At 29.2% G+C, this 16,695-nt stretch overlaps 2 protein-coding genes across 3 annotated transcripts; one reads left to right on the forward strand and one right to left on the reverse strand.

The window, feature by feature from the left end:
- Positions 1-4,213: 4,213 nt before the first annotated feature.
- LOC107421169 (protein FAR1-RELATED SEQUENCE 6) lies at positions 4,214-7,478 on the forward strand. Its single transcript, XM_016030348.4, has 2 exons — positions 4,214-4,513; positions 5,389-7,478. Exon 2 carries the CDS (start codon positions 5,389-5,391, stop codon positions 7,399-7,401), a length of 2,013 nt encoding a protein of 670 aa, XP_015885834.3. The 5' UTR covers positions 4,214-4,513; the 3' UTR covers positions 7,402-7,478.
- A 322-nt stretch (positions 7,479-7,800) lies between these two features.
- Positions 7,801-12,566, reverse strand: LOC107421170 (vesicle-associated membrane protein 711). Of its 2 annotated transcripts, none has more exons than XM_048475487.2 (5): positions 12,042-12,566; positions 10,721-10,911; positions 10,264-10,427; positions 9,631-9,723; positions 7,801-8,193 (listed from the first exon to the last, which is right to left on the reverse strand). In XM_048475487.2, exons 1-4 carry the CDS (start codon positions 12,256-12,258, stop codon positions 9,633-9,635), a joined length of 663 nt encoding a protein of 220 aa, XP_048331444.1. In that variant the 5' UTR covers positions 12,259-12,566; the 3' UTR covers positions 7,801-8,193; positions 9,631-9,632. The 2 variants fall into 2 exon arrangements, with proteins under 2 accessions (XP_048331444.1, XP_048331443.1); XM_048475486.2 differs by lacking the exon at positions 7,801-8,193 and adding an exon at positions 9,253-9,498 and having other exon boundaries at positions 12,042-12,563.
- Between the last annotated feature and the right edge of the window lie 4,129 nt (positions 12,567-16,695).

Raw genomic sequence — 16,695 nt, forward strand, 5'->3', positions numbered from 1 at the left:
AAATATGATAAAATTTTTAATTATCAGATGTTATTTTTTGTTAAAAATGAATCAATATATATATATATATATATATATAGTCAATCTATGGTATAAACATCCATATTTTTTTATCATGTGAAAGTTCAAAAAGACAATAATTTTTGAAAAAAAAATCTTTAATACTATCATATAAAAACAATAATTTTTTCAAAAATCATTATCTTTAAGGATGTTTACATTATAAAAAAATATAAAAATCCACATCATAGAATCTTCCTTAGTATATATATATTAGTTATATATATATATATATATAAAAGCTGGAATATCAAAAAATGCCAAACTTTGACCTCACTAGAAAGAAGGGTTTTTTGCACTAGTGGTCATTTATCTTTAGCATGTTTTGCACATTTAGCCTTGATATATTTTTTGGGCGTTTGTATCTCGTAAGTTCGGTTTCTTTTGCACAATTCCGTTGAAGAAGAGGGATCAAAATGCAAATTGGACATAATTATGGGACTTCACATGTAAAAATTATTTTCTAAGATAAAATATTCTTAAATTAATAATTATTTATTATCTTAAATTTAATAAAAAATTTGATAAAATAATTTGAAAAATGTTAAAAGAATTTTTTCCAAAAATAATTTAAATTTTTGATAATTTTACAAACTTATGAAATTTTAAAAATTATATTTTCATACAGAATTATGTTTAAAAAAATTGAATTGTCTATTAAAATTTTGACATTTATTTTAGGAGTACATAAATTAAAACACTATATATAAAAATGTTATAATTTTTTGTCTAATAAAAAAATTTACAATAAATAAATAAAAGGAAGTAAAAAGAAAATAAATTTTATTTTTATAATTTTCATACAAAACCATGTTTAAAAATTCGAATTGGATATTAAAGCTTTGAAATTATCTTAAGAATATAAATAAAAAACTAAATATAAAAATTTAAAATGTTATAATCTTTTGTTGAAATTAAAAATAAATTTTGTTATAATAAATAAAAAGAAAGTAAAAAGAAAATTTAGTAGATGACAAATGGTTCTAAGAATAAAATATTTAACATATAACTTATATATATATATATATATATATATATATTTTTTTTTTTTTAAAATTGTTTTTGGCTTAAAAAATATTCAAAATTTTTAGGAATTTTTCAATTTTTTCCTCATAATCTTATATAAAATAAAAATTATTTATTACATTTTCAAATAATTATAAATTTCAACAAATAATTTGGATGAAAAATGGATTAAAGGACTACTTACGGGACAAAAATGCCTAAAAAAATCGGAACCAAGTGTACAAAACACACTTAAAATAATGGACCATTGCAGCAAAAAACCTCTCAAAAGAAATATACAGCGACTAAAACGTTAAAATTCTTTTTTGAAAATAAAGCATATTCTGACATTTACCCTTGCTTACCCTTTACTCAGTTTTAACCATTCTCTTGTTCTTTTTATTCTATTTAGGGCATTGGTGTTGGCACTTTTAAAAAAAAAAAAAAAAAATCTAAAACTTATATGTTGCATACTGCTTTTAAAATTACCATGATAATTTATTATTAAAGTTCTTTGAATGGAATATTTTTGCTTTTGGAGAATTGCAAAAATTGTCATTGCAATTTTAATCTTGTACTTCATTTTATAATGTTAACAATGTAAATTTTATTTATTTATTGAAAAGTTAAAAGTTTGATAAAAGTTAACAAACTAATTTGGCTAGTTTGTAAACAAATATGCTATATATATAAAAATTTTCACAAGCAAATATAAATTTTTTTTTTTCGTCTAGAAGAATATATGAATTTTTTTGTTTAAAACTGGATAAGACAATGGTTGTAGGAGTTTGGATGCGATTGAATCTACTCAAGTGCTAACAATAATATATGCATATCGGAGTAACTTTAGAAATTAATATTTATATGGTTAAAAATCATATTTCATGTTCTAGCTCAACATATTGGGTTAAAATATGTAAATAGAATATATATGCTATAAATTTAATTACCATTTTAAATTTAATATAAAAATCTTTAAATGAATATAAAGTTGTGTGAATTTCCAACTTAACTAGCTTGGTCATCATGTCGATTATATATCATGTTTTTGATTTTGGTGGGAGTTTGGATATTTACAATTTGCATAGTAATTATTACAATATGATAGATTATGTAATAATATTTACAAGGTTAAAAAAATATATTGATAAAAACCAATAAATTAAAAAGATTTTTTTTTTTTAAGGAAAGTAGAAACAAGAATTTTTTTTTTTTTTTTTTTAATATGCTGCCAAAAACAAAGCTAATTAACTTGGACTGTTACAGATCAGTCCATGTGCAAGTATGTAGGCCTAACCTACCATTTTGTTTAAAATACTAAAAAGGAAAATGCAAAAAGATTGTAAAACGTTTGTGGATTGGAAACTTTCGAGCTGCATCTGCAGTGTTGGTGAGATGAGACTGAGGTCTCCACCCTATCGTACCCAGAATTTGAAAATGTTGTTTCATTTTCAAATCATTAAGAAATTAATTTCAATGACAATTTTAATTTTTTATACTATATTTTTACAACACCAAACTAATTTGTACAAAACTAATTCTATAGTCACTTAAAACTAATTCTTATATTTATCAGGGAAAAAAAAAAAAAAAACCCTTATTCTTACAGTCGGTTTCATAATGTTTAGCTTTTTGATTAATTCTTAACTAAACTAATTTTATTACCCAAAAAAAAAAAAAACTAAACTAATTTATATATATTTTAATATTTTATTAGAGTTTATTATTTGCAATTAACGATGATGAAAGCATCAAAACTATTACTACTGATATGATAATTACTGCTTCATTATATTTAGTTATGTAATACTTAATAAGGAATCATACATTATTTTAAATAGTTATTTAAATATCCAAATAACATATAAATTATATTTTGGTAATTGTTATTATTAGGTTACATATGTGAGAAATAACATTTTTCTTTTATAAGCCACATCAATTACCTCATTCAACTCAAAGTTGAAACCACTTTAGGTTAGTCGGTTTAATGGTTGGTTCCATTTGTTCTCCTCCACTCATTTTCAAACCGGTGAATAATTTTTAAAATTTACAGTATAAAAAAATTAATTTCAATTACTTCATAGAAAGACAAATTAATTTAAAAATTCACTCAACTTATAACCCATGTGGTTAAGTAGCCTAACAAAGGTCATTTTGATCCTGCGCTTCAAGCATGGCATATTTTTCATTAGCAAAAAAAGAAAAAAGAAAAAAAAAAAAGCTAATAAATGGGAGAACATATTAGTTACTTAGTTATGATTTAGTAAGCTATTTAATTTATTTCATTAGCATAGGCAAATAATAGCTATTTAATTTATTTCATTAGCATAGGCAAATAATATATAACAATATTACTTTATAGCATTCATTTGTATTTTTATATTTTGATATTAAAAATCTAGTAAAAAAATAAATATTTAATGATAGTCAATTAAATTGTTACATGATGTATAAATAATATTTATTTTTTTAAAAATAAAATAATTTTTTTGCATTTTCTTTACTATCCCCATTTAATATTACAATATATCAATATCATGTATTATAAAAGTTAGTTAGATAAGCTATTAAATCAAAACTCATTAATTAATTTTTCATATTTTAAGTGTACTAAATTATTTTTAGACAAGCTATTAAATCAAAACTGATTAATTAATTTTTCATATTTTAAGTGTACTAAGTTATTTTTATTCACTACCATTGCTTTGGTAAATATTGTTCTTTATACGACATTACTACATTTGGATTGATGAAATAAAAAAGGAATATAGAAGAATATATTTAAATTTTTTGTTTGGATGATTAAAATAAGGTGGAAAGGAAAGTAAACAAATGAAATGAAAATAATTGATTCTTTTTTTATTTTAATTGACTTTGTTTCTCTTCCAAATTTAATAAGCAACAGATGAATAATAAAGTGTTTTTATGAAGTTTTTAATATTCAAAATAACTTTTATTCTTACTGTATAAAATATTTATTAATCATCCCAAAAATAATTATTAATAAATATTTTCCTTTAAATCCAAGTATAATGTTTTTAAGGAAGAAAGACACTCTTTTACCTCAAAAAAGAAAAGGGCAAAAAAAAAAAAAAAAAAAAAAAAAAATAATAATAATAAATAAAGAATAAAGAGACTCTGACCCTGGTGTGGTGAAACGCCATCGTTTCGGTGAAACCACAATCGCATTTTCCAATTTCCCAATTCGTCATGTTGTGGAAATCTCTGACCCCGCAGAACTGACCGAGCTCGCAGAGATTCTGATCTCTTCGGCGACCTCCGGATGTCCAACACTCATTCACTCCCCAACACTCATCCACTCACCGTGCCCGATCGGTGGTGATCATTCTTAGTTCCATTGTTTGGGATCCAAGAAAATTCAAGCCCTCCCTGGTTAACCGTGTTTTTTTCATTCATCCAAATCCATTTGGCTTTGATTTCAAAGGTGAGCTTTTTCATCTTTTGCTTCAATAAAGAAAAACCCAATCGAAGCAGAAAAAAAAACCTTAAAAAAGATTCAAGAAATGACCTTGTTTTTCGATTTTTTGTTTTTCTCGTTATAGTGGTAGATGGAAAGAGCGCGGTTATTATTATTATTATTTTTATTGGGGTTTGTAAGAATCTGATGGATGACACTGGTATAAAATTGAACTATATAAACTCAGTATTTTTCAGATAGAAAAAAAATTTCAGGGTTCTGTATAAATTTTAGTTTGATTTGGACTCACAAGCTACTGGAAAATAATCATCTTCTACCCAATTCAATTAGTAATAAAATAATGATCAAAATTATATGAAGAAAAAGGAAAATTCAATTCCGGAAGGATGGCACTTCTCAAATTGAAGTAACTATGGGTTTTATAGTTTCGCTTTCACTGAGTACTTCTACATAATGAATAATGGGGTGTATTTCTTGAATAACACTTTAGCTCCGGTTTCTCATGCTTGCATCTTACAGTCCAGAGAAGGGTCAGAAATAAACCCTTAGAAGATGCTAAGGGCAAGATTGAATACCTTGTAGACTGTGGTGGTCATCTTTGATAATAATGATTTGAAAACATTTGGAACTTTGTCAATCTGCTTACTATTTGACTTCATTTTTAGAATCCTCGAGGAAATATCTTTCTTATATGTGTTTTCGGTCTCCCTCTTTATCTTCCATGTGGTGCTAAAATTTACCGTATGTTGGAGTTTTAGCTGTTTCGTGTTTGTTTATTTTGTCAATACTCGGCCGTATAAACATTTTCTCTTGCTTTGTGCGAAAAGTTTTATTTTTATTGTTGTTGCAATGTGAATGTTCTGTATCAATTTGTGTTTCAGATGGAAGAAGTTTGTCTCAATAGTGAACCAGTGTTTGATGAAGGTGATGAGTACGATGTTGAGGGAGACTGCAGTGTTGTTGATCATGATGATGAAGCGGGGGAACCACGGACTAGAAAAGAACCTCCACTCCCAACTGTTGGTTTAGAGTTTGATTCTTTTGATGAAGCTTATGATTTTTACAATGTTTATGCTAAACAACAGGGTTTTGGCATTAGAGTGAGCAATTCATGGTTCAGATCAAAGAGAAAAGAACGGTATAGAGCAAAGCTAAGTTGCAGCAGTGCAGGTTTCAAGAAAAAGAGTGAAGCCAACAATCCAAGACCAGAAACAAGAACTGGTTGTCCTGCCATGATTGTCATCAGGCTGGTGGACTCCAAAAGGTGGAGAATAGTTGAAGTAGAACTTGAACACAACCATCAGGTCAGTCCACAAATCAAGAGGTTTTACAAGTCACATAAAAAAATGATTCTTGCTGCCAAAAAGGCGCAACCGTCTCCAGAGCCTGTTACAGAAGTGCATACCATTAAGCTCTACCGAACGGCTATTATGGATGCCGGGTCTAATGGGTACTCTCATTTTAATGAAAGAGAGGGCATGAATCCTGTTGATCACTCTAAACATTTGGAGCTCAAAGAAGGAGATGCTCATGCAGTTTACAACTACTTTTGTCGCATGAAACTGACAAATCCAAACTTCTTTTATTTGATGGATCTTGATGATGATGGGCGCCTGAGGAATGTCTTTTGGGCTGATGCCAGGTCCAGAGCTGCATATGGTTATTTTTGTGAAACAGTTGCAATAGACACAGCATGCTTGGCAAACAAATATGAGGTCCCCTTGATTTCATTTGTTGGCGTAAACCACCATGGACAATCCATATTGTTGGGCTGTGGATTTCTTGGAAATGAGTCAGTGGACTATTTTGTTTGGATTCTCAGGGCATGGCTGAAATGCATGTTAGACTGCCCTCCACAAGTTATCATTACTGACCAGTGTAAGCCCTTACAAATTGCAATCTCTGAAGTTATCCCTAGTGCGAGGCATTGTTATTGTTTGTGGTATATCATGCAGAGAATTCCTGAGAAGTTGGGTGGTTTGAAGGGATATGAAGCAATCAAAAGACAGTTGCACAAAGCAGTCTATAATTCCTTGAAGATAGCTGAGTTTGAAACTTCTTGGGCTGAGATGATCAAGTGGAATGGATTAGGGGATAATAAATGGCTTCAGACATTATATGAAGAACGGCAACTGTGGGTTCCAGTTTACTTAAAAGATACCTTTTTTGCAGGAATGGTCCCTATCCAAGAAAATGATGGTGTGACTGCATTTTTTGATGGTTATGTACATAAACATACATCTTTTAAGGAATTTGTTGATAAGTACGATCTAGCTCTACATAGGAAGCACATGAAGGAAGTAACTTCTGACATGGAGTCAGCAAATTCGAGCTATGAATTGAAAACAAGATGCAATTTTGAAGTGCAGCTCTCTAAAGTATACACAAAAGAAATTTTCAAGAGGTTCCAATCAGAGGTTGAGGGGATGTATTCCTGCTTCAACACAAGGCAGGTCAACGTTAATGGACCTATAATTACTTACATAGTCAAAGAAAGAGTTGAAGTCGGTGAGAACGAGAAGGAAGTTAGAAACTACGAGGTTTTGTACGAGACAACACAAGTGGATATCCGATGCATTTGCAGTTTGTTCAATTACAAAGGTTATTTATGCAGGCATGCTTTAAATGTTCTTAACTATAACGGGGTAGAGGAAATCCCATCCCGCTACATTCTTCCAAGGTGGAGTAAAGATTTTAAATGCAGGTACCTTCTAGATCACAGCTCCTGTAATATTGACATGTTTAACCCGGTGCACCGGTATAATTATCTAAATAAGCGAGCCCTTCCGGTTGTGGAACAAGGGGCACATTCTCAAGATTGTTATAAGACTGCATTGCAAGAACTAGAGGAATTGTTAAACAAGTTTAAACTTGTAGATGATAACCTAATGTAACATGGAATAGTATAATACAGCAGCAACTAGCAAGAAATGCATAAATCTTCCTACGAGGAACTTGTTTTGTTTCCATATATATGCTCACTTTGGCACACGGTATCAATTATAGCAGTCTGAATCTGGGATCTTCCATTGTGGGACTAATTACGGCTTCCCCTTCACTAAGCAATGGGGATATTCAACTTTTGGTGCCTTTTTTAGGAATTGGCAATTTAGTGTGATTGACGTTTCTGCAAAATTAATCACGCTGAATACATTTCCCAGCGACACATTATATGAAGTCGATTCTCATTTAAGTTCTTTCTCCAAAAGGCCGATAATGATTGGCAGAAAATGATTATCTACCTACAATGGAGAGGTGTTGAAGGACGTTGGCAATTTAGGAGGGCAAATGGATTATTATTTTCTAAGTGCCTCCAATGTGGCAGATTTTCATATTCAGTAAGCTTTGGTAGCTAATATATTTAATGAACTATGATATGATGATGATGATGATGATGCAAATAATAGTAACGTGTCCAATCGGTTGTCCTACAAGCGAAGTATCTAGTGTAATGATGTCGTCTCCGAGGCAATTTGGTGGTAAGGTTTGAATCCTTTCTTCGTAAAAAAATAAAAAAAATAAGAAAGGGGGACAATTTAGTATTGAAAAGAAGTGTAAGAAGTTTAAAGTGCAACGATGCTGTAAGGGGCATTATTATCTGAATTTCTAGCTGCCATCTTGTCTTTAGAGCAAAACCATCTTGGAATTTTGCAGGGATGGCATGTAGGCCTCTTGGGATGGATTTCCTGTGATAAAAACCAAAAAAAAAAATAAAAAAATAAAAAAAAATAATAATTAAAATAATTGAACGTAAACGTCTTTTTTTAGCTCTATGGCTGTTGCATCTGAAAGCTTTCTTTCTTTGGGACAACAATCGAAAACCATCTGAAAAAGGCTTTCTGCTTTTGTTAATTATAGACCTAGTATCGTTTCATTTTTTAAGGAATTAATAATCCGACCAATCTAAACTAAAACTGCACCAAAACTTTTTTTTAAGGTACATAATGCCAATCCCAATAAAATTCTAAGTGCAATGATATCAATTTTTCTACTTTAAAATTTAACCCAATATGATATATGATTTAATAAGACTTTTAACAGTAAAATCCAATCCCATAATCCAAACCATACATTCAATTCATTCTCTCTCTCTCTACCACTAAGGAGAGTAAACGAAACAGTTTTTCCTGGAAATGAAGCAAACAGAAAAAAAAATTTACTCATATTAAACTTTTCTTTAAGGTATTTTTGACTGCGATATATTTCTTTCATCTTTTATTTAGAGAATTATAAATTGAAATCTTTGTCTCTAGTTCAGAAATATTTTTTTTATTTTTTTTATTGTAGTTCAGAAATCTTTTATTTTCTATTTTTTGAATGCGACCTATTTTTTATTTTTATAGTAGCTCAAAAATAATGTTGCACTTGTTGCAAAAGACTTTCCTAGAACTGTCAGCCAAATATATATATATATATATATATTATTTTGATGGCACGAAATTAATTTGGCAACATGTGCGAAGAAATAAACGTGCCAATGTTACCTCAATCGACCATGGTAACCATATAAACCGAATAGGGATAAGCTGTTAAGAGAAGAAGGTTCAATCCATTGATTAAGAGACCCAGTGTTAACTCTACATGATAAGATGAGGTTAGGCTGCGTCGTTATTCAGCAGCATAAAAAGAACTAACTTCAGTAAAGATGGTGTAAAGCACTGTCACTTCCTTAAATGGGGGAATAAAACTAAACAAAAATTGAGGTCAAAGAAGTAGAACACCGCGTCTGAGTTGCACTAGGATGATGAAACATAACAAAAAAATCCTTGTGCTCTTTGCTTAAATAAACCAAATTCACAATCAGGACAGCAGAAATCACTTGTACTAGAAAACAGTCACAAATCATATGTACTAAAAGATTTGTATAGTCCCCAATAAATATCACCCAGCAAGCCATGGTTTCAAAAAGATACAACCTGAACCAGTTCTAATCTCCCACAAGCAAATAGATGGACACAAAAGCACAATCTCAACTCGGCATACATGAGCATCTGCCACAACATAAGTGGAAGATGATAGAATCACATATTCCCCAAAAGCAATAAATAAATAAAAATAAAATATAAAAGGTAAGGTAAAAAGACATGAGAACATTCCAATCTAGATCAACACCCAATACTTACCCTCACTTCAAACAGGAAGGTAGTGCAAGTCCATGGCAGACGAAAGCAAGTACAACATAAATAATCACTAGCAACAGGAGTATCAAAGCAACCCTGCAAGATCAAATGCATTAAACATCAGGCATCAGAGCTATCCATCATAACATGAAAATTATTTTAGTTTTATGAAACAAAGATGTCACAAAAACACACGGTCAAAGTACAAAGACTATAGACACTTGATGGTTCAAAGGAAGAACACTCCATAATTACTCTTAATACTAGATAATAATGAGAATATTTTCAAAGTATTATTTAAGTAAAATATTTATACTTGTTGGCGGTTTCATTAATAAGTTATATTTTTGAATGATCCAGGCAAGGTGAACTTGTGAGGGATGATGAAGCAATCCCACCAAGTAATCGGCAACATCCACTGAAATTCCTTTCTAGTAAATGAATGCAAATCTTTCTCACCAACCTGTTCATGTATGCACATATAGTACATTCTAGAGTCCACAATGAAATAGTATATCTTTTCGTGTATTAATCATATGTCATATTTCAAACTGACATTGAATGTTAAAATTAATAACATTACTTCCATTCCAATCAGAAGCACTAATATAAGAAGGTTTAGTGTAGAAAACATACGTAAGCTTTACATTTCTCCACCACACTGTGCTTCTGAAACGACGGGCTTGCTTCCTGAAGCGGAAGGTATTTCCTTGCATGTTAGCAGTTTTATCAACCAGCAATTCTAAGCGATCGCCTCTCTCCAGAACTTTATCAATATTCTCTATCATGACATTACGCACCTTAATAAACACAAATCACACATTACATTTTAGTGGATGGATACATTTTAAACAAATAATAATAATAATACTAATTATATTTGATGAATTGAAGATTATATGAAATGAAGATTACATGCTGTACATACCATGGAGCATTGCCAAAAATTATTACATTCATTATTTTCAAAACCATGAAGCCAAAGTTAATTATTTAACAAAAAGAAGCTCAAGGTGATTACAGTTTCATTAAAAGACCACACATGAAAAGGGAACATAGACATGAGTATTACACAAAAATAATCATTTCTCACCTGACTCATTTCACCTTTTAGGCGATTTATCCTATCAGCATTAGGATCATTTGAATAATATTCCATTTGCTGACTCAAAACCCTTGAAAATTCATCATTCATGGCATAAGCTTGGGCAGAATGGACTGCACGGCCATAATTTCTCACAAATCTTTGATGAATATCTTCAAGAAATGCAAAAGGTATTCTTCCTGCATAAATAAAAATACCAATCAAATCCTAGTCTTCCTACCTTTGTCTCTTTTCTTTTTGCAGGGGACAGGGGTTCTTGGTTTGTTATGCCTCATTCGTACATATTATCACACCAAGGAAGCAAATCTACAGGGAAATCTTGTAAAGTCAACGATATACCAACCATAACTAAAACAAACTAGAAGCAAACCATATGGACACAACATAAAAATTAGGAGGGACAAGAAAACTTAGCATGTACTCTTAGAAATTACAGAGTTTTCCTTACTTTCAACTAAAAACCATCATTCTTTATCAAACACTAGCTATAAGCATGCATCAGATTGGGCTCATGCTGTAAAAGAACCTGCATCCATGTGTCCTGGCCATAAGCTACATACACAGTGCTAGACAAAATCGCAGCATATGGTGAAAAATTTAGTTAAAAGGTTATGCATCAAATTACCCATGTACTAACTTTGCTCCCAATTTAATAACTAATTATTTACAACCTGCTGCTTGCTTAATTCGGTTTATGGGTGTGAAAGACCTCTTTTGTCTACATTATGAATCTACAACGAAATTCATGAAAATTGGAAGAATGCATAGAGATAAGCATATTTCTCCAACAGCCAAATTCAAAAACAACCCAAATACAGAAAAATACAGAAAAGCACTACCAACCACTGTACAAGCCCTACTCAGGAAAAAAAAAAAAAAAAACACTATATCCCCAAATCCTGTAAAGAATACTAATTGACTAATCTCTCTTTATTCCATATTTACTTTCTTTGTTTTAGCTGAATACAAAAACGCTTTAATTTCTACCAAGCATACAGTACTAAAACCAGCGATCATATACACACAGTACCACATTTCATTCCAGCTACCTCAACAGGGAAAACACTTAGAAGACATCGATCTCAGCGCACCAAGTAACAAAATTGAAAATTTATGACAAAATCCAATACTCCCAGAGCTCCAAAAACAATTCGCATCAATTTCAATTCAAGGCCGACGAACACCAAAAAAAATACACAAATAAAAAAAACAAAAAAAACAAAAGAGCTAAAGATCCACTCATTAAGCAATCAAATCGAAATTTGAAAAATTGAAATGAAATTGGGATTGAGAATGAGAAAGAACGTACTGCCGGCGGTTTCGTCGGCCATACAGAGGACGGTGAGGCCGTCGGTGCGCTTGACGTGGAAGATATATCGGTCCTGAGAGTAAGACACGTGTGAGTCATCGTTGCCCGGAATCTTCTCCAGAATTTGGCGGGCGATTGCACTGGCGTTGGTGGACGTCGCCGTGAACTCCGCAAGCACCACCGATCCCCTCGCTACCAGAGCGTACAGTATCGCCATCACCACTGGCAGCAAATTCCGACCACCGCTCTCTCTCTTTCTTTCTCTTTCAAGACTCTCTCTCTCTCTCTCTCTAGGTTTTGTTTTTGATATTGATGAAGAAAAAGCTGTGTGTTAGATCAACTCTCTGAAGACTGTTTCTCTCCCCTCTCTCTCTCTAGAAGCAGCAACCCCAAGCTTTCTCTCTCTACACTTCGCCTTTTTTGTATTTCTCAAATCTCAATAAATTATTTATTTATTATTATTATTTTTTTGAATGCCTGATTTTAGAAAAAAATGGTTTTAATTCTCTACGGCTTTGGCGCTATTATTAACTATTCCCCTCACAGCTAATTCGATTTTGTTTTTGTTTTTTTTTTTTTTTTTAAATTTCTATTTTCGGCGGAAATGGAAATTGGGAAATTGAGTTGGGGTTTTTTGTTGGGGAGAACAGACTTTTTCTTATTTTATTAAATTGAAGGTTTTTGAGGACAGCTGGGTGGGACAACGTGTACACATTATTATTTTTTAATTAATTTATTTTTCAATATTAAATAACTATTTTATTCAGTTTCTGTCACTTCTTCGTTTTATTCGTTGTCACTGTCAGTGTGTTAAATAATTAAAAATAATAAATTATAAACCATAATATTGTTATGAAAAAATGAGAGTTTAAATTATGAGTTTTAAATGGAGCTAGAATAATTATTGATTTTAAATTAGTTTATTTTGATTTTATTCAAAATATTATAATTTTGTTTTGAAAATTGATTAAAATTTTGAAGGTATACGTCATCTAATCTTTATTTATTTATTTTTTTTAAGATAAAATCTTTTAAGTTTAGATCAAGATAAGATACATAGATGGGTTCTGAAGTTCGATGTTAACAGAAACTTCTATGCTATATAATGACGAAACTAACTTCAAAGGTTTGGACCTAAAATTTGAAAATGGCCAAGTCGGTAAGTGGCAGTGGCAATACAGGGAAAAAAATTAAAACTAGGCCTTTGTTAAATCTGAAAATAGACAAGTAGGTACGTGGCAGTGGTATACGCGAGAGAGAGAGAGAGAGAGAGAGAGAGAGAGGGACCTTACTTTTGGAGTGACTATCAAGTGGCTTCAATGATAAATATTATTTTGTCAGTGGTGTTTTAAATATTTGATATTGATATAAATTCTTTAATAATAAATATTAAAGTCCGTACAAAACTTTATCATTCATGATTTAATAGTAAATATTAAAAGAATAGCAATATTAAATTTTAACTTTAACAAATAAAAAGTAATGAGACTCAAATTTAGATAATTTTTTTTAACTAAATATTACTTAATTTATTAAATGATATGAGATTCACATATTTTTTTAAAAAGTAGGATCTGATGCCAAATTTTACAAATTGCAAATTTTACCATGGCATCGCATTTGCTATTCATAAATTTTGTAATCTCTCACTAAAGAAGGATATGATGTTTTGTCTTTTTTGTTTTTCCAAAAGGAGAAATGCATCTTATAAACAATTTCTAAGGCATGTTTGGAACTTAAAAAACTGATAATTTTAAACAACTTTTTACCATTTATCCCAAATTCTATACCTTTGGCTATCTTCAAAAAAATAAAAAATAAAAACAAAAAGCCAAAAAATAAAAAATAAAAAAGTGTACGTTTGGCTATTGGAAACTTGTGAATATTTTCTTAAAAGTACGTGAAAATTTTCTGTAGCATTTTAAAAAAAAATCAAACTTCAAATTTGCAAAATGTTTATAGAAGGGTGCCAAAATTTTTTTAACTTTTCTAAAATATAAAATTGCAAACTTGCAAAATTATTTAGAATGGATGCCAAAATTTTGGAGCCTTTTCTTAAAAATAATACAAACTTGTAAATTTATTTTAGGCAATGTTTAAAATTTCGATATCAATAGAAATATCGATGGTTCAAAATATGAAAATATCTACAAAAATATCAAAAATTATAGAATATTAATAAAAACTAATAAAAATGATGAAAATTGATGAAAATTTATTTTAAAAAAAATTATTACAACTTTAAGATTAGCTTATTTAATTAATTAATTATCAAATTAACTATTAAAATTACAAAAATTACATTTCTCTTAATCAATCGATTTATAATAAGTCCTAATAGTTAAAAAAATACTATCTTTAATAAAAAATAAAAAATTAATAAAATTATTTATTAATTAAGATATGTAGAACAATTATTACAATTATATTATATTTTGTAAATGTTATTTCAATACTATAAAGAACTCTTGGTGGTTAAGAATTAATTATATCTTTTTCATTCTCATTTATAATGTGAAATATAAAAAGTAATTATTAAAAAAATATATTTTATTGATAATTTTGTATATAATTATTAATAATTCATTGATATGAATATTTAAGAGTTAAGTTTGTATATACCAAATACCACTGATACTAAAATTTTAAACCCAAAATTGTAAAAAATATATTTATTGAATATCTTTTAATTTTTGTTTACATTATATTTTTTTATCTACTTTATAATATTTATACAAATATTAAATTTATTATTATAAAAAAAAATAATAGGTAAGGAAACTTGTAACTTATAATAAGGAAACTTGTAACTTATAATACTAATTTTATATAAAAATATGATAGGTAGACTTGTCTAATGCTTGAACATTGTTTGTTAAATATGATTTTTTTTTTAATTTTTCTTTGCCTAATTATTAAAAGATTAAAAAATTGATCAATAATATTAATTTGACAAAAAGTTCTATTAAATATCAATAATATTTATAAAATTTTTGATAAAAAAATTTAACAAAAAAATTATAGATATTTTCAAAATTTCTATGAAAATTTTATGGAAATTTCAGAAGTTCTCATGAAAATTATGGATTACTTTACCAACTTGGGAATGATTTAATATGGATATTATGATGAAAAGTTTCATAAAAATTATAAAGAAATATCATAAATTTTAATAAATATTATGAAAATTATATCGTTTTCATTTGGAAGTTAAATTTTATCGTTTTCACTTGGAAGTTAAATTTTCTTTCAATGGGTTTAAAAGATGAAAATTTTACAAAAAGCTTTGATATTTTAAACTATGGTTTCTGGAGGATTATAAAAGCTTTCAAGCCTTTTGAAAACATTAGTAGTGAAATCCATGACCATTGCCTTTTTTTATAAAAGAATTCGAAGATTTTCGGTGCCTTACAAGTAACAAAATTATAAACTTGCAAAATTTATTTAGGAGGGGTGCAAAAATTTTTATACCCTTCCTAAATACTTCATCTTCTTTTCTAAACACTTTATCTTCTTTGCTAAACAAAACATATAGTTAGAGATATACTTGGAAGATTAGGTAAAAAGTTGCCAAAATTATTAGTTTTCCAAAAGGTGACTAACTTCCAATTTACTCTGGAATTTGGTTATTAATGCATAATGTCACTTCTATACTCTTAAAGAGAAATTCTTGGTTACACAATGCCTATCATGTTGGATTTGATGTTGGTACATATAACCAATTTGATGAAGCACGTGTAGCATCAAATCTGTATTATTTAAAAAAGCCACATCAACATTCAATGCATTTATAATATCATTCTATTCCCATCTATATATTTTTATTTTCTTAATTTTTTATTTTTTTCTTACTTTCACTCTCTGTATTAATTATTTACATATTTTAATCCTCGAGAAGTCATGCAGTTTTTTTTTTTTTTGAGCTATTACATAGACATTTAAAAGGACAATGATCATAAGGGAATCAAAATGTTTACTAGTTAATGATTAAAAAAAAAATGTTTACTATCTACTTGTAAGGCAAGCAATGTGCCTTTGTTTTAGAGAGATTATTTTAACAATTCCATTTAGATTCTATACAGTTCAGTAATCTCTCTTTAAGCTACAATTTCACGTTTTAATTATAATGTTTTTTAAGTTAATTTTTTCAAAAATCTATTTTCTCTTATTTATAACAATTTTTAAATTACAGCTCATCCTCATTCACCATGAAAAACTTGGGTTAAGATTCTGAAATAACAAAGCATTTCCCCATGAAAAAGGTGCAAGAAGAATTGATCAATTTGTAAAAGTGGGGCAAGTAATGAGAGATCCCTCAGTAATAAAAGACTGAAACTTGAATTTGGAGTTTTCTCCTTTTTTCAGAGATCCATTATGTTTATGGGTTTTTTGATCTAGGTTTTTGGGATTTTTTTTGTGACTTTGTTTTTCTCTTTGATGTTTTCGGTTTTTTTGGGCTTTTGGATTATTGTTAGGATATTTGCGAGGGGCCTAACGTTAACTTGCTCATTTATGTTATTAACAATGGCTATGGAGAAGCCAATAACCATAAGGCAAAAGGCAATATGAAGAAGATAAGGCTTTGCAAAAGAGACATGAAAAACGATGCAAGCATGGGACGGGTTTGATAAAAAGATAAAAGTTTAAGGATATT

Source organism: Ziziphus jujuba, chromosome 5, assembly GCF_031755915.1.
Source record: "Ziziphus jujuba cultivar Dongzao chromosome 5, ASM3175591v1".
Lineage (NCBI taxonomy): Eukaryota > Viridiplantae > Streptophyta > Magnoliopsida > Rosales > Rhamnaceae > Ziziphus > Ziziphus jujuba.